General features: G+C 41.8%; 2 protein-coding genes across 18 annotated transcripts in view; both read left to right on the top strand.

Annotated features, from left to right (window-relative positions):
• LOC125712471 (protocadherin beta-16-like) overlaps positions 1-18195 on the top strand; it is a 108130-nt gene that overhangs the window by 12839 nt on the left and 77096 nt on the right. For 8 of the 17 annotated variants that reach the window (XM_048982554.1, XM_048982540.1, XM_048982561.1 and 5 more), the window contains exon 1: positions 1774-4352. The exons of 7 other annotated variants lie outside the window; for them this stretch is intronic. In XM_048982554.1, coding sequence (XP_048838511.1) covers positions 2172-4352 — 2181 coding nt within the window. In that variant the 5' untranslated portion in view covers positions 1774-2171. Of the gene's footprint in view, positions 1-1773; positions 4353-15353; positions 15437-18195 lie in introns of those variants that run through there. 2 more of the 17 variants (XM_048982534.1, XM_048982544.1) reach the window with 2 other exon arrangements.
• Positions 5966-18121, top strand: LOC125712784 (protocadherin gamma-A11-like). The gene is made up of 3 exons (XM_048983221.1): positions 5966-6957; positions 11581-12502; positions 17294-18121. Exons 1-3 carry the CDS (start codon positions 6293-6295, stop codon positions 18119-18121), a joined length of 2415 nt encoding a protein of 804 aa, XP_048839178.1. The 5' UTR covers positions 5966-6292.

Genomic DNA, 18195 nt, shown 5'->3' with positions numbered 1-18195 from the left:
GAACAACGGCATCTTATGCTGGTACCAAGTTAAACGTCTCTTATCTCTTTTGTTCCACCAAAATTTCTGTTGCCAGTGTTTGTTGATGGAGGTTGTGTGGCTTTTTGCTTAAATATACACCAGTGTCAGCCATGGTTGTGGCATAATTAACCAGTTTATCTCATAATAAGAGATGTGCACAGTTGTCAAATTGCCCATAGGTGTGCGTGTGTGAGTGAAAAGTGTGTGAATGTGCCCTGCGATGGGTTCGCGGCCCATACTGGGTTGCTTCCTGCCTTTCGCCTATAGGCTCCGGACCCACCCGTGACCCTGAATAGAAGAAGCGGTTACAGAAAATGAATGGATGGATAGATTTTTTGTCCACAAACTTCTGGTACTACAATATATTAAGATGGATAAACTGACATGGAAAGTAAAAACATTCAAAAGAACATAAAGTATATAAGCTTTTGAGTTCAGACAAAACAAGCTGATAAGAAAGAAATGGAATGTTGTAGAAATTGTCTTATTCCTGTTACAGTGTAAGTTATCCCTCATGTCCTGCATAACGAGACACAAAACCAGACCTTCAGTAACATTAGGGAGGCCGGGGGACTCAGCTGGTATCACTGATCCTACATATTTTTTGGGTTGTGCTGCTGAATGTTGCTCCTGCTTCATGTATAGTGAGTTTGTGCTTCTTCTCCGGAGGCACTGAGATTTCCAGGCCTGCTCTTACGTCGAGTGCAGGCAAGCAGGTGAAGGAAGCCGTGGATATAAACAAACAGGGCTTGTTACTGGGTCAAACTCCAAAACACAGCAACATTACTGACAGACGTAGGGAAACGTACCCGAACGCGGATGGAAATACACAGGACAAGCCGGAAATAACATGAAACAGCTGGGAACAATCAGGGTTTTACACGAGGTAAATGAGGGGGCGTGGCACACGAGAGGGTGGTACGAGCAGGTCATGTCACCCAGTGCATAAAGGAAGCGGCGAATAAGTGGTTGTAAGATGCATGATATTGATATATAACAAGATATTAGAGAATACAAGCAACGTACTGCAAATTTTACATACCACTCAATGTTCACTGAACACACCTATTGTCAGATATGCCCTGGCAGGGAAGCACAGACCCAGAAGTGCAGGACAAATTGATCTAAATTGAAAAGGTAGACGGAAGCAGTAAGGAATGAGGGAAAGACAATGGACGAGAAAATGTTCAGTATTGCAATTGAACATTGGCAAATACTTTGAAACCTTAGTTGCGTGTGCCTTCTCTTTGTAGTATCCAGTATTAGCGTCTAATTGGTCATCTCCGCCTGTAAATGCCCGGGAGGCGTGACGCCTATTATGTATGAATGTATGACTGGGCATGGGTGCTTTCATGTTTTCCTGTCATTACATAATAATGATAATTATATGTGCTAATTGCTATGAATCACAGAGTCCTGATGTGGTTACAATGTGATGTTTCTGACAGCACTATGGTTCTGCTTTAAGTTACAACAGAACATAAAAAGTAAACACCATTATTGTACTTAGATTTGAAGTTGCTATATTGACATTTTGTGAGCCTGATCTTACTGAAAAAGCTTGCAAAAAATAAATACTACCTTACAAAACAACAATCCATCCCTCCTTCTCCAAAGCTGAACCCAGGAAGGACCGGCAACAAATCTGGGCATGAGCTTTGAAGGATGTAGAGGATAATTTCCACTTTCTTTGTGAATAAATCAAGAAGTAACTGGTAACTGACAAAAGTAACTGGCGTGTATTTGATGAAAAGCAAATTCATTTTACTACCCTGATTGTATGTCGTCGCAGCCAGAGATTACAGGATAGAAAATGTTGCGAACAGAGAACGTGGCAGCGTTTCCCTCACAGGACTGTAAGGGCCGCTGTTGGCTATAAGGTGACGAGCTGCGGCGGGATCCATCTGACTGCCTTATTACTGCGGCTCACGGAGATCCAGGCGCAGTTTGTGTTCAGTACCGGGCCATTTCATCAGAAGAGGGTGGAGGAAAGAGCTCAGTGATCTTATATCGCATATCTCTATTCGGAAAAGGTATTTTAACATCCTCATGGTTACTGCTTTGTTATCGGAAGGCTGATTTGGCAGGATGGTTTTTCACGTTTTATAAAACGCCCTTGGAATTTTAATACGAAAACTCAGACTGAGGAAATGGGTATCAGAAAAATAACCAGCAATGGAAACGGGCAAGTACGATTATGGATCATTTTCCTTTGGTTTTCTTATGTAGCTGATGGACAAATGCGATACTCTATTCCGGAGGAGATGGTGAAAGGCTCCGTCATCGGCAACGTCGCTACGGATTTGGGAATTGACGTTAAAAGGCTGAAAAGCGGCCGAGCTCGGATCGTTGCCGGAGACAGCAGTCGGTACGTGGAGCTGAACACAGACAAAGGAATACTGGTGGTCAATGAGAGAATAGACAGGGAAGTGTTGTGTAAGAAAACAAATTTGTGCAGCTTCAATGTTGAAATTATTCTTGAAAATCCAATTCAATTAATTGAATTCACAATAGAAATAATGGATGTGAATGATCACGCTCCAAAATTCCCAAATGAAGAAATAAATTTTGAGATTAGTGAATCGGCGTTGCCTGGTGCGCGGTTTTTGCTGGACAGCGCTTATGATCCTGATGTCGGTATTAATTCCATACAAAGCTACAGTCTGAAACCGACTGATAACTTTGTATTAAAACAGGAGACCCGTTCTGATGGTAGTAAATATATTGAAATGATGCTACAATCCTCCGTAGACAGAGAGAAACAGGAGGACTTGTCTCTAACATTAACTGCTATAGACGGAGGTCACCCACCTAGATTCGGGGTGATGAAAATAAATGTGAAGGTTTTGGATGTGAATGATAACGCTCCAGTTTTTACGAAAAAGCTCTACAGAGCCACTGTCCTAGAAAACTCACCCAAGGGGACACTTGTGACGATAGTTAGTGCAACTGATTCGGATAAAGACGTTAATGGTGAAGTGACGTATTCTTTTAGACATATGTCCGAAACAGAAAGCGGTGTGTTTGAAATTAATGAAAAATCTGGCGACATTTATGTAAAAGGAAGTATAGATTTTGAACAAGAAAAAAAATACGAGCTGAATGTTGAAGCAAGAGATCACGGGGGTTTATCAGATTCTTGTGGTGTTATTATTGATATCAGTGACATTAATGATAACATTCCTATCATAATGTTAACATCATTCACTAATCCGGTTTCTGAAGACGCTTTAACTGGAACTACTATTGCAGTTATTAACGTTAAAGATATAGACTCGGGGGAAAATGGTCAGGTGAATTGCATTATATCTGAAGATTCGCCTTTTGTCATTAAATGGTCAACAAGAAATTTCTTTACCGTTCAAACAACACAAATTTTAAATAGAGAAATAGACTCAGATTATAATGTTACAATAACAGCTACAGACGAAGGCTCACCTCCTCTCTCAAGTAACAAGACTTTACATATTAGAGTGTCCGATGTGAACGATAACTCACCAGTATTTGAACAACGATCCTATGATGTTCGTTTGGTAGAAAACAACTCACCCGGTGTTTCCATTTTTACTGTAAAAGCGAATGATGCCGACTGCTGCCAGAACGCGCGCGTCTCCTACCTGCTGGAGGACTCGGAGGTCAACGGTGTGTCCGCCTCTTCTCTCGTGTCAGTAAATGCCGAAAGCGGGGTAATTCACGCCGTGCATTCTTTCGATTATGAGAAACTGAAAGAATTTCATATTAAAGTGAGAGCTCAGGATGCAGGCTCACCTCCATTAAGTGGAAATGCTACAGTTCGCATTATCATCCAGGACCAGAATGACAACGCGCCTCAGATTCTCTACCCAGTACAGACTGGTGGCTCCTCTGTGGCAGAGATGGTGCCTCGTTCAGCCGATGTGGGCTATCTTGTCACTAAAGTGGTGGCCGTCGATGTGGACTCTGGACAGAATGCCTGGCTCTCATATAAACTGCAGAAAGCGACAGACAGGGCGCTGTTTGAAGTGGGCTCACAAAACGGGGAAATCAGAACTATACGCCCGGTGAGTGATAAAGACGCCATGAAACAAAGGCTTACTGTTATTGTGGAGGACAACGGACAGCCGTCTCGCTCAGCTACAGTCAACGTTAATGTGATGGTGGCGGACAGCTTCCCTGAAGTACTCTCGGAATTCAGTGACAATACTCACGACAAGGATTACAATGACAACCTGACTTTTTATTTAGTTCTGGCTTTGGCTGTAGTGTCCTTCCTCTTCATTTTGTCATTAGTAGTGATTATATCCGTTAAAATCTATAGATGGAGACAATCACGCATCTTTTATCAGTCCAATCTGCCAGTTATACCGTATTATCCAACACTTTACGCCGACGCCGGTGGTACTGGAACTTTACAACATATGTACAACTATGACTTGTGCATGACAACTGACTCCAGAAAAAGCGACTGTAGGTTTGTCAGACCATGTAGTCAGGACGTTTTAATGGCGGATGCTAATTCTGCGGAGACAATGAAGCGCGCACTGAGTGACAAAACGGTTATGGATGAATCTATTTTGGTGAGTATGGCAGTCATTCTTTTAAAATTATTTTAAAAATATGATTCGTGCAGTTTCTGCTGGAATAAGTTATCATCTTTTAAACTGTCTTCCACATAGGCGGATAGACCCTGGTTGGGGGGGGGGGACTTCATTTCCCCCGTTATTTGTCTCACACCTTTTAGCTCTTCGTTCCCTATTTCCTTGTATATTTTGCAACCCCCCACCTCGCAAATATTATGTTGCAGCCCTTCCATCCGCTGGGATGATCCCGTATTTCTTCGTGTAGTGTGATCCCCATGAAGGTGAAATCCTAACGCCGCCCCTGGCTATCATCATTTATTGATTTATTAACATTCTCGTTTTATTTCTTTCTCGGGGTAGCTGAAATATCTCTGACATTGTGCTTTTTAGATAAAATCATTAATTTACTGAAATTCTAAATGTGTTTCCATTTCTGCAAGGGACGTCGGACTCATTTAATTGACGCTCCATCGCGATGTAAAGTTTATATCTCTGTGTGTGTGTGATTTTCCTTTGAAATACTTTGTTTTTGACTGTTAACTCCATCAGGTCACATGAAATATATTGAAAATGTGAATGTAGCGTGAAACTGTAAATGATAGATAACATGAGAGTTCTTTCAGCGTGTGTAGTCATATATTCTGGCTTGAAAAACGTACGTGGATGTAATTCCTAAGGCAAGGAAAACTAAAATATCGTTAAGGCATAATAAAGTTGGGGCTGCTATAATTTAAGAAAAGAATGGTAGAAGAAATCTCCTGGCACTCCCTACTTATTGAAGTGTAGGCCTGCGTTATGCCGTGTGTGCTGGGCGACAATGTACGAGGTAGAATCTTCAGCGTCATCAGGGCGGAGTGGTACCCCGGGACTAAAGCTGCTCTCGCAGACTTTCAGGGTTGCACCTGAGAATCACAGTTATGCTTTGTGTTTTCCAGATTTTCACTGGGTTCCTCCGAATAGTCAAACGTTTGAATGGTGGAAAATTGAGGAATACATGTCATTGTTAAAATTAAAGCGTTGTGTACTTCTATTACACGTGATTCAAGAACTTTTGTCTTTACTGAGAGTGGAAAAATAAGCTACACTTTAAAGACGAAGGGTAAAAGTTGTCTATATGTCTCTAAAATGTCATTAAGAACTTGACTTTATTATCGCTGGCAATAATTTTGAGAGATAATAATATGAGAATATTTAAAAAGAACAGGGACTGCACCATTTAACTACCTAAATAATTAAATCCAGAGCATTGTGTAGCGGGTGTGTAATCCATTAAGAGCACATATGCCTCCTGTTGTTGGGAAGTTCGAAAATATTCCCTGGTAGCACGAGACGTCAGTATAGGCTGCTGTTTCGCAGAGTGCGCGGTGGCGTTTCCCACACAGGTCTGTAAGGGCCGCTGTTGGTTAAGGAGGCGAGCTGAGACGAGCTGAATTTTAGTGGCGCCTCCCTTACTGCAGTACTGCTTCCCGCAGACAGACACAGATGCAGTGTGCGAACGATTCTGCTAGATTTCGACGGGAACAAGGAGGAAAAAATAGCTCAGACCTGCTGAAATATATTTGGTTTTATGAGATTAAATTAAAGATAGTGAATACAGCTGAGGGTGTATATCGGAAGTACTGCAAATGTCTTTTATGGTTATTCAAGTGTCGGATGGTTATCTACTAGATGAAATATCGTTGTGGTTTTTGCATTAAATACTGACGGAGGAAATGGCCTTCAAGGAAGCATCCCGCTACATCATCGGGCAAGTACGACTTTGGATAATGTTCCTTTCCATTTTGCACTTTGCTCATGGACAAATGCGATACTCTATTCCGGAGGAGATGGTGAAAGGCTCCGTCATCGGCAACCTCGCTGCGGATTTGGGGATTGACGTTAAAAGGCTGAAAAGCGGCCGAGCTCGGATCGTTGCCGGAGACAGCAGTCGGTACGTGGAGCTGAACACAGACAAAGGAATACTGGTGGTTAATGAGAGAATAGACAGGGAGACGGTTTGCAATCAAAGGTCTCCATGTAGTTTCAATACGGAAATTATTCTCGAAAATCCAATCGAATTATATAGGATTATTATAGAAATAATGGATATTAATGATCATGCCCCAGCATTTCCGAAAGATGAAATAAATATTGAGATCAGTGAATCGGCGTTGCCTGGTGCGCGGTTTTTGCTGGACAGCGCCTATGATCCGGATGTCGGTATTAATACCATACGGAGCTACAGCCTAAATCCGACTGATAATTTTGTGTTGAAACAAGTGGCCCAGCCTGATGGAATGATTTACATTGAAATGATGCTACAATCCCCCGTAGACAGAGAGAAACAGGAAGATTTGTCTCTAACATTAACGGCTATAGACGGAGGTCACCCACCGAGGTCCGGAATGATGAAAATAAATGTAAATGTTTTGGATGTGAATGATAACGCTCCGGTTTTTACAAAGAAACATTACAAAGCCGAAGTTCCAGAAAACTCTTCGAAAGGGACGTTTGTGACAAAAGTAAGTGCAACTGATTCTGATAAAGGCATTAATAGTGAAGTCACGTACGCCTTCCGACATATCACAGAGAAGCACAGTGACGTATTTGAAATAAATGAAAAATCCGGAGAGATTTTTGTTAGTGGAAGTGTAGATTTTGAAACTATGCAGAAATATAAAATAAACGTCGAAGCTAGAGATCACGGTGGTTTTACAGATTCGTGTGAACTTATTATTGATATAATCGACGTGAACGATAATATTCCTATTATAACCTTAACTTCGTTCACTAATCCCGTTTCTGAAGACGCTTTACCCGGAACTACTGTTGCAATTATTAACGTTAAAGACTTGGACTCAGGAGAAAATGGCGAAGTCACATGCATGATCGGTGAAAATAGCCCGTTTGTAATAAAATCATCTTTAACGAATTACTTTGTATTACAGACTGGGGAATATTTGAACCGAGAAACAAATGCAGAATATAACATTACAATTAAAGCTGCGGACCACGGCTTACCCTCTCTCTTTAGTAACAAGACGTTACATATCAGAGTATCCGATGTGAATGATAACGCACCAGTATTTGAAAAACGATCCTATGATATTTATTTGGTAGAAAACAACACACCCGGTGTTTCCATTTTCACCGTAAAAGCGAATGATGCCGACTGCTGCCAGAACGCGCGTGTCTCCTACCTCCTGGAGGACTCGGAGGTCAACGGTGTGTCCGCCTCTTCTCTCGTGTCAGTAAACGCCGAAAGCGGGGTAATTCACGCCGTGCATTCTTTCGATTATGAGAAACTTAAAGAATTTCAAGTTAAAGTCAGAGCTCAGGATGCAGGCTCACCTCCATTAAGCGGAAATGTTACCGTTCGCATTATCATCCAGGACCAGAACGACAACGCGCCTCAGATTCTCTACCCAGTACAGTCTGGTGGCTCCTCGGTGGCAGAGATGGTGCCTCGTTCAGCTGATGTGGGCTATCTTGTCACTAAAGTGGTGGCCGTCGATGTGGACTCTGGACAGAATGCCTGGCTCTCATATAAACTGCAGAAAGCGACAGACAGGGCGTTGTTTGAAGTGGGCTCACAAAACGGGGAAATCAGAACTATACGCCCGGTGAGTGATAAAGACGCCATGAAACAAAGGCTTACTGTTATTGTGGAGGACAACGGACAGCCGTCTCGCTCAGCTACAGTCAACGTTAATGTGATGGTGGCGGACAGCTTCCCTGAAGTACTCTCGGAATTCAGTGACAATACTCACGACAAGGAGTACAATGATAACCTGACTTTTTATTTAGTTCTGGCTTTGGCTGTAGTGTCCTTCCTCTTCATTTTATCTTTAGTAGTGATTATATCCGTGAAAATCTACAGATGGAGACAATCACGCATCTTTTATCAGTCCAACCTGCCAGTTATACCGTATTATCCAACACTTTACTCAGACGCCGGAGGTACAGGAACTTTACAGCATATGCACAACTACGAGGTGTATATGACGACTGACTCCAGGAAGAGTGACTGTAAGTTTGTCAGACCTAATAGTCAGAACATTTTAATAATGGATCCCAAGTCTGCCGAAACAATGGAGTTTACGGGGAATGAAAAGAGCATGTTTGATGGGCGAGATTTGGTAAGTTTATAAATTTTAACAATTTCTACATCTTGACTGTTTATCTTTTAATCATTCAGCTCATATCGGCAATTAATGTTATTTTTAGTGTCTCGTGTAGTTTCAAGTTTAAAGTTACATAGTTATTATTTTCACCGGGGTAGATTATTTTATGCGCGTAATTAAAAGAGCACAATTTTTTACGCGCCTTTTTTCATCTCAAGCGCCTGATGGAATTATAGACCCCACATTTAGTATTTTTAGGAACAAGCACCATAGGTACGAGGCACCCTTTATGATTTTTTTGTAGTTGTCTCCCATTTCCTCACTCTCCTCTGCATGGTTAGCTGTCATTCTGGTATAATGTCTTTCATATTGCTTCCTCAAACTTTAGACACTTGCAGTTTACCTGGATCAGTCTGCGGGGCATTAATCCAGTGAACTGATTTGTTGGAACGACGGCGTCTTATGGTGGTGCCACGTTAAAAGTCACTTATCTCTTCTGTTCAACCACAAATTTTGTTGCCAGTGTTTGTTGATGGAGAGGGTGGGGCTGTTTGCTTAATTATTTTAGAATTTAGTGATTAATTGTCATTGTTGACACACCACAGCATACAAAAATGAAAACCGTCCTCTCCATTTAACCCATATGTGACAATGTGACATAGCAGGGGGCAGCTAATTCAGCGCCCAGGGAGCAGTGCTTGGGGGTGGTACCTTACTCAGGTTACCTCAGTGGTGCCTTACATGTCAGGGATTCAAACCTGCAATCTTTCAATTACAAGTGTGCTTCCCTAACCATCAAGTAACCACTGCCCATAAGCCGCCACTGCCCAATTATATACTGGTGTGAGGCATGGTTGCAGCTTAATTAGCCAATTTTTCTAATAACTAGAGATGTCAACAAACTCCTGGTATTACAGTATATTAGGAGGCCTCAAATGAGATGGAAAGCAAGAACATTTGAAATAAAATATATGCCAAGTTCCAAAATAAAGGCAGAAAGTGAATGTTGTAGAAATTGTCTTATTCCTGTTATAGTGTAAGTTATCCCTCATGTCCTGTGTAACGAGACACAAAACCAAACCTTCAGTAACATTAGGGAGGCCGGGTGACTCAGCTGGTATCACTGATCCTACATATTTTTTGGGTTGTGCTGCTGAATGTGGCTCCTGCTTCATGCATACAGAGTTTGTGCTTCTTCTCCTGAGACACTGTGATTTCCAGGCCCAGTACAGAAAGGAAACGGTGAATTAGTAGTTGTAAGACAGATGTTATTGACATAAAATAAGATGTTAGAGAATACAACTATAGTACTATGAATTATACATACGACTGAAGTATAAATGTATGACTCAGCATGCATGCTTTCATGTCTTCCTGAAATTACATAATTATCATTTTTGCTATTTATTATAAGAGTCATAGAATACTGATGTGGTTAAAATGCAATGTTTCTGACAGCAGTATGGTTGTCTTTTATCAAGATACAACAAAACATTGTAAGTCAACATAATTATTTCTTTAACATGCTATATAAACATTTTTATGAGGCAGATCTTGTTGATGAACCTTGCTAAAAAGAATAATTCCATAGATCCTGCATTATACCCATCCCAAAAACAACAATACACTTTGACGAATGTTTTACAGTGTACAATTCTAATCTATGAATAATAAAACAAAAACAGCGACCCATCCCCAAAGTTGAACACAGGAATGACTGGAAACAAATCTATGCTCTTACTCGGAATGAAGTATTGCATCATTTTAGTTTCTTTATCAATAAAGCAAAAACTAATAGTTAATTCCGCAAAGTAACTACCTCATATTTCACGAGTAAGAAATTCATTGTATTCCCTTGATTGCATGTTGTCGCAGCCAGAGATTACAGGATAAAAATGTTGCGAACAGAGGACGTAGCAGCGTTTCCCTCACAGGACTGTAAGGGCCGCTGTTGGCTATAAGGTGACGATCTGCGGCGGGATCCATCTGACTCCCTTATTACTGCGGCTCACGGAGATCCAGGCGCAGTTTGTGTTCAGTACCGGGCCATTTCATCAGAAGAGGGTGGAGGAAACAGCTCAGTGATCTTATATCGCGTATCTCTATTCGGAAAAGGGATTTTAACATCCTCATGGTTACTGCTTTGTTATCGGAAGGCTGATTTGGCAGGATGGTTTTTCACGTTTTATAAAACGTCCTTGGAATTTTAATACGAAAACTGAGACGGAGGAAATGGGTATCAGACAAATAACCAGCACTGGCAACGGGCAAGTACGACTATGGATGATTTTCCTTTGGTTTTGTTATGTAACCGATGGACAAATGCGATACTCTATTCCGGAGGAGATGGTGAAAGGCTCTGTCATCGGCAACGTCGCCGCAGATTTGGGGATTGACGTTAAAAGGCTAAAAAGCGGCCGAGCTCGGATCGTTGCCGGAGACAGCAGTCGGTACGTGGAGCTGAACACAGACAAAGGAATACTGGTGGTCAATGAGAGAATAGACAGGGAGGTGTTGTGTAGAAGAACATCTTTGTGCAGCTTTAGCATTGAAATTATTCTCGAAAATCCCATTCAGTTAATTGAAGTAGCAATAGAAATAATGGACGTCAATGATCATTCCCCGAAATTTGCAAACAATGAAATAAATATTGAGATTAGTGAATCGGCGTTGCCCGGTGCGCGGTTTTTACTGGACAGCGCTTATGATCCAGATGTCGGTATTAATTCCATACAGAGCTACAGTCTGAAACCGACTGATAACTTCGTATTAAAGCAGGAGACCCGTCCTGATGGTACTAAATATACTGAGATGATGCTACAGTCCCCCGTAGACAGAGAGAAACAGGAGGATTTGTCACTAACATTAACTGCTGTAGACGGAGGTCACCCGCCGAGGTCCGGCGTGATGACAATAAATGTAAAGGTTTTAGATGCGAATGATAACGCTCCGGTTTTTACCAAGAAGCTCTACAGAGCTGAAGTGGTAGAAAACTCACCCAGCGGCACACTGGTGACAACAGTAAGTGCAGATGACTCAGATAAAGGCGTTAATGGTCAAGTAATATATGCTTTCATACACATGTCTGAAAAGGAAAGCGGAGTATTTGAAATTGACGAAAAATCGGGTAGTATTTTTGTAAGAGGAAGTATAGATTTCGAACAGGATCAGATATATGAGCTAAATGTAGAAGCTAGAGATCAGGGTGGTTTGACAGATTCCTGTGCTGTTATTATTGATATCATTGATGTGAATGACAACATTCCTATTATAACGTTAACATCATTCACTAATCCGGTTTCTGAAGACGCTTCACTGGGAAATACTATTGCAGTTATTAACGTTAAAGATATAGACTCGGGAGAAAACGGTCAGGTCAATTGCTTTTTATCTGATGCGTCTACGTTTGCAATCAAATCATCAATAAGAAATTACTTCACCGTTCAGACAATAATGATGCTAAATAGAGAATCAGAGTCAGAGTACAATGTTACAATAACAGCCAGGGACAACGGCGTGCCTACCCTCTCCAGTAACAAGACGTTATATATCAGAGTGTCCGATGTGAACGATAACGCACCAGTATTTGAAAAACGATTCTATGATGTTCATTTGGTAGAAAACAACACACCCGGTGTTTCCATTTTCACCGTAAAAGCGAATGATGCCGACTGCTGCCAGAACGCGCGCGTCTCCTACCTGCTGGAGGACTCGGAGGTCAACGGTGTGTCCGCCTCTTCTCTCGTGTCAGTAAATGCCGAAAGCGGGGTAATTCACGCCGTGCATTCTTTCGATTATGAGAAACTTAAAGAATTTCAAGTTAAAATTAGAGCTCAGGATGCGGGCTCACCTCCATTAAGCGGAAATACTACAGTTCGCATTATCATCCAGGACCAGAACGACAACGCGCCTCAGATTCTTTACCCAGTACAGACTGGTAGCTCCTTGGTGGCAGAGATGGTGCCTCGTTCAGCTGATGTGGGCTATCTTGTCACTAAAGTGGTGGCCGTCGATGTGGACTCTGGACAGAATGCCTGGCTCTCATTTAAACTGCAGAAAGCGACAGACAGGGCGCTGTTTGAAGTGGGCTCACAAAACGGGGAAATCAGAACTATACGCCCGGTGAGTGATAAAGACGCCATGAAACAAAGGCTTACTGTTATTGTGGAGGACAACGGACAGCCGTCTCGCTCAGCTACAGTCAACGTTAATGTGATGGTGGCGGACAGCTTCCCTGAAGTACTCTCGGAATTCAGCGACAATACTCACGACAAGGATTACAATGACAACCTGACTTTTTATTTAGTTCTGGCTTTGGCTGTAGTGTCCTTCCTCTTCATTTTGTCATTAGTAGTGATTATATCCGTGAAAATCTATAGATGGAGACAATCACGCATCTTTTATCAGTCCAATCTGCCTGTTATACCGTATTATCCAACACTTTACTCAGACGCCGGAGGTACAGGAACTTTACAGCATATGCACAACTACGAGGTGTATATGACGACTGACTCCAGGAAGAGTGACTGTAAGTTTGTCAGACCTAATAGTCAGAACATTTTAATAATGGATCCCAAGTCTGCCGAAACAATGGAGTTTACGGGGAATGAAAAGAGCATGTTTGATGAGCGAGATTTGGTAAGTTGGAAATCTACTTATAAATCATCTCTTCGTATTTGCGGCCATTTACTTAATACCATTAATTGGGGCTAATATCCTTAATAATGTTTCTTGTGTCGCATCACGTTTATATTCATACAGTTATAAAACTTTATACTGTTTTTTATTTTTTAACTTACCTGCCGGATGGCAGAATAGACCCCACACTTAGTATTATTTTGTTGTTGGTTCCCAGTTCCTGACTATTTCGTCTGATTAGCTGTCATTTTGGTATCATGTGTCTTTCCTGTAGTTTCCACAAAGTTCATTGCACTCAGTGCATCCATTTACTACATTCAGTGACCTGATTTGTTTTTCTTATGTTGGTTTCAAGCAAATACTCAGACATCTGTTCTGTACAACCACACGTTCTGCTGCCAGTGTTCGGTCTCGGCTCTTTGCTTAATTATACACCTGCGTCAGCTATGGATGTGGCTTAATTAGCCAATTTTTCTAATAACTAGAGATGTCCACAAACTCCTGGTATTACAGTATATTAGGAGGCCTCAAATGAGATGGAAAGTAAGAACATTCAAAAGAAAATATATAAGCTATTGAGTTCCAAAAAAAGGCAGAAAGGGAATGTTGTAGAAATTGTCTTATTTCTGTTATAGTGTAAGTTATCCCTCATGTCCTGTGTAACGAGAGACAAAACCAAACCTTCAGGATCATTGGGGAAGCCGGGGGACTCAGGTGGTATCACTGATCCTACATATTTTTGGGTTGTGCTGCTGAATGTTGCTGCTGCTTCATGTATATAGAGATATATATACATGAGCTTCTTTTCCTGAGACACTGTAATTTCCAGGCCCAGTGCATAAAGGAAGCAGTGAATTAGTGGTTGTAAGATGCATGATATTGATACATAACAAGATTTGAGAGAATACAAGCAACATGCTGGAAATTATACATACTGTAATATGCTTTGCATAACCGGAAGTAGATAATGGGCTCTACACTTAAACGGGTCCACTGGTACCTCATATACATGAGCTGGGGAGTTACAGACACATGAGACACAGGCAATACCAGCCTCCCCGTCCTCCTCCAGAGACGATGGCAGCTCTGTGCCACGATACCGCAGCACAGTCGCAGCTCTCAGTGACCCAAACACTGCGCGGCTCCCTTTGGAGATCACAAGACTAACTTCCCTGCAAACTTTCTCCCTCCCCTGTACTTGTCTCCCTATCTTCACCCACGGCTGATGAAATATCAGCGACGGCCACACCGCGTTCCCCAAAGCACTTTAGTCGCGAGTGGACGGGATGGTTTGTCTCCAAACGCACACCAGTGCTCCCCCCCCCCCCCCCACTCGTGAATCTACCCCGTCCCTTTTATTCTGTCCCAGCCCCCATTTATAACAAAACATCCCTCCACCGCTTTTCAGATGCAACTCATCAGTAATCAAATAGCAGATCCTCTTCTCGCCCCTCACTACACCATTGAAGGTTCACTGAACATGCTTGTTATGTATAAATGCATGTCTGCTTTCATTTCTTCCTGTCATTAAAGAATCATATTTTTTGCTAATTATTATGAGTCACAGAGTACTGATGTGGTTAAAATGTAATGTTTCTGACAGCACTATGCTTGTGTTCCATTAAGTTACAAGAAAACATTATAGATCAACATTTTTTTTTTGAATATGCTATATTAATTTTTGAACGATGCAGGTCTTGTTGAAAATGCTTTCTCAAAAGAAAAATTACCTAGATCCTACATTACACCAAATCTAAAAACAAGAATACACTTTGACAAATAGTTTAGCATGGAGAATTTTAGTCTATGAATAGCAAAAGAAAATAACAGCGATCCATCCCCAAAGTTGAACACAGGAAGGACATGGGAAAAAAATCTTCCCTCATGCTTCAAAGCAAGTATTGTATCATTTCCAGATTCATTATCAATGAAGCAAAAAGTAATTAGTAATTCAGCAAAGTAACTGGCTTATATTCGATGAATAGCAAGTTAATTAAATTTAGTACCTGGATTGTAGGTTGTCTCAGCCAGAGATTACTGGATAAAAATGTTTGCGAACAGAGAACGTGGCAGCGTTTCCCTCGCAGGACTGTAAGGGCCGCTGTTGGCTATAAGGTGACGAGCTGCGGCGAGATCCATCTGACTCTCTTATTACTGCGGCTCACGGAGATCCAGGCGCAGTTTGTGTTCAGTACCGGGCCATTTCATCAGAAAAGGGTGGAGGAAAGAGCTCAGTGATCGTAAATCGCGGATCTCAATCCGAAAAAGGGATTTTAACATCCTCATGGTTACTGCTTTGTTATCGGAAGACTGATTTGTCAGGATGGTTTTTCACGTTTTATAAAGCGTCCTTTGAATTTTAATACGAAAACTGAGACGGAGGAAATGGGTATCAGAAAAATAACCAGCAGTGGAAACGGGCAAGTACGATTATGGATAATTTTCCTTTGGTTTTGTTATGTAGCTCAGGCACAAATGCGATACTCTATTCCGGAGGAGATGGTGAAAGGCTCCGTCATCGGCAATGTCGCTGCGGATTTGGGGACTGACGTTAAAAGGCTGAAAAGCGGCCGAGCTCGGGTCGTTGCCGGAGACAGCAGTCGGTACGTGGAGCTGAACACAGACAAAGGAATACTGGTGGTCAATGAGAGAATAGACAGGGAGATGGTTTGCAATAAAAGAATTCCATGCAGTTTCAATTCTGAAATTATTCTCGAAAATCCAATCGAATTATACAGGATTACTATAGAAATTATGGACATTAACGATCATGCCCCAGCATTTCCGAAAGATGAAATAAATATTGAGATCAGTGAGACGGCGTTGCCCGGTGCACGGTTTATGCTGGACAGCGCTTATGATCCCGATGTCGGTATTAATACCATACGGAGCTACAGCCTAAATCCGACTGATAATTTTGTATTGAAACAAGTAACCCGTCCCGATGGAACGATTTACATTGAGATGATGCTGCAGTCCCCCGTAGACAGAGAGAAACAGGAAGATTTGTCTCTAACATTAACGGCTATAGACGGAGGACACCCATCGAGGTCCGGGGCGATGAAAATAAATGTAAAGGTTTTGGATGCGAATGATAACGCTCCGGTTTTTACAAAGAAACATTACAAAGCCGAAGTTCCAGAAAACTCTTCCAAAGGGACGTTTGTGACAAAAGTAAGTGCAACTGATTCTGATAAAGGCATTAATAGTGAAGTAACGTACGCCTTCCGACATATCACAGAGAAACACAGTGACGTATTTGAAATAAATGAAAAATCTGGAGAGATTTTTGTTAGTGGAAGTGTAGATTTTGAAACTATGCAGAAATATGAAATAAACATTGAAGCTAGAGATCATGGTGGTTTTACAGATTCGTGTGAACTTATTATTGAAATAATTGACATGAATGATAACATCCCTATTATAACCTTAACTTCGTTCACTAATCCCATTTCTGAAGACGCTTTACCCGGTACTACTGTTGCAGTTATTAACGTTAAAGACTTGGACTCGGGAGAAAATGGCGAGGTCACATGCGTGATCATCGAAAATAGCCCGTTTGTAATAAAATCATCCTTAACGAATTACTTTGTATTGCAAACTGAGGAATATTTGAACCGAGAAACAAATGCAGAATATAACGTTACAATTAAAGCTGCGGACCACGGCTCACCCTCCCTCTTCAGTAACAAGACGTTACATATCAGAGTATCCGATGTGAACGACAATGCACCAGTATTTGAAAAACGATTCTATGACATTCATTTGGTAGAAAACAACACACCCGGTGTTTCCATTTTCACCGTAAAAGCGAATGATGCCGACTGCTGCCAGAACGCGCGCGTCTCCTACCTGCTGGAGGACTCGGAGGTCAACGGTGTGTCCGCCTCTTCTCTCGTGTCAGTAAATGCCGAAAGCGGGGTAATTCACGCAGTGCATTCTTTCGATTATGAGAAACTGAAAGAATTTCAGATTAAAATTAGAGCTCAGGATGCGGGCTCACCTCCATTAAGCGGAAATGCTACCGTTCGCATGATCATCCAGGACCAGAACGACAACGCGCCTCAGATCCTCTACCCAGTACAGACTGGTGGCTCCTCGGTGGCTGAGATGGTGCCTCGTTCAGCTGACGTGGGCTATCTTGTCACTAAAGTGGTGGCCGTCGATGTGGACTCTGGACAGAATGCCTGGCTCTCATATAAACTGCAGAAAGCGACAGACAGGGCGCTGTTTGAAGTGGGCTCACAAAACGGGGAAATCAGAACTATACGCCCGGTGAGTGATAAAGACGCCATGAAACAAAGGCTTACTGTTATTGTGGAGGACAACGGACAGCCGTCTCGCTCAGCTACAGTCAACGTTAATGTGATGGTGGCGGACAGCTTCCCTGAAGTACTCTCAGAATTCAATGACAATACTCACGACAAGGATTACAATGACAACCTGACTTTTTATTTAGTTCTGGCTTTGGCTGTAGTGTCCTTCCTCTTCATTTTATCTTTAGTAGTGATTATATCCGTGAAAATCTATCGATGGAGACAATCACGCATCTTTTATCAGTCCAATCTGCCAGTTATACCGTATTATCCAACACTTTACTCAGACGCCGGAGGTACTGGAACTTTACAGCATATGCACAACTACGAGGTGTATATGACCACTGATTCCAGGAAGAGTGACTGTAAGTTTGTCAGACCTAATAGTCAGAACATTTTAATAATGGATCCCAAGTCTGCTGAAACAATGGAGTTTACGGGGAATAAAAAGAGCATGTTTGATGGGCGAGATTTGGTAAGTTGACAAATTTTAATAATTTCAAATCTTGACTATTTATCTTTTAATCATTTAGCCAATATCGGCAATTAATGTTATTT

Source organism: Brienomyrus brachyistius, chromosome 18 (assembly GCF_023856365.1).
Source record: "Brienomyrus brachyistius isolate T26 chromosome 18, BBRACH_0.4, whole genome shotgun sequence".
NCBI lineage: Eukaryota > Metazoa > Chordata > Actinopteri > Osteoglossiformes > Mormyridae > Brienomyrus > Brienomyrus brachyistius.
Note: the sequence above shows the minus strand (reverse complement) of the source record. Positions and strands in the feature narration are given on the sequence as shown.

Bases quoted from the DNA above. Each gene is read 5' to 3' on its own strand.
- LOC125712784 (XM_048983221.1), top strand. From the start codon at position 6,293: ATGGCCTTCAAGGAAGCATCCCGCTACATCATCGGGCAAGTACGACTT. The intron at 6,958-11,580 runs GTCCGGAATGAT...TCACCCGCCGAG, and splicing joins GACGGAGGTCACCCACCGAG to GTCCGGCGTGATGACAATAA. The intron at 12,503-17,293 runs GTTAAAATTAGA...AAAGAATTTCAG, and splicing joins AGAAACTTAAAGAATTTCAA to ATTAAAATTAGAGCTCAGGA.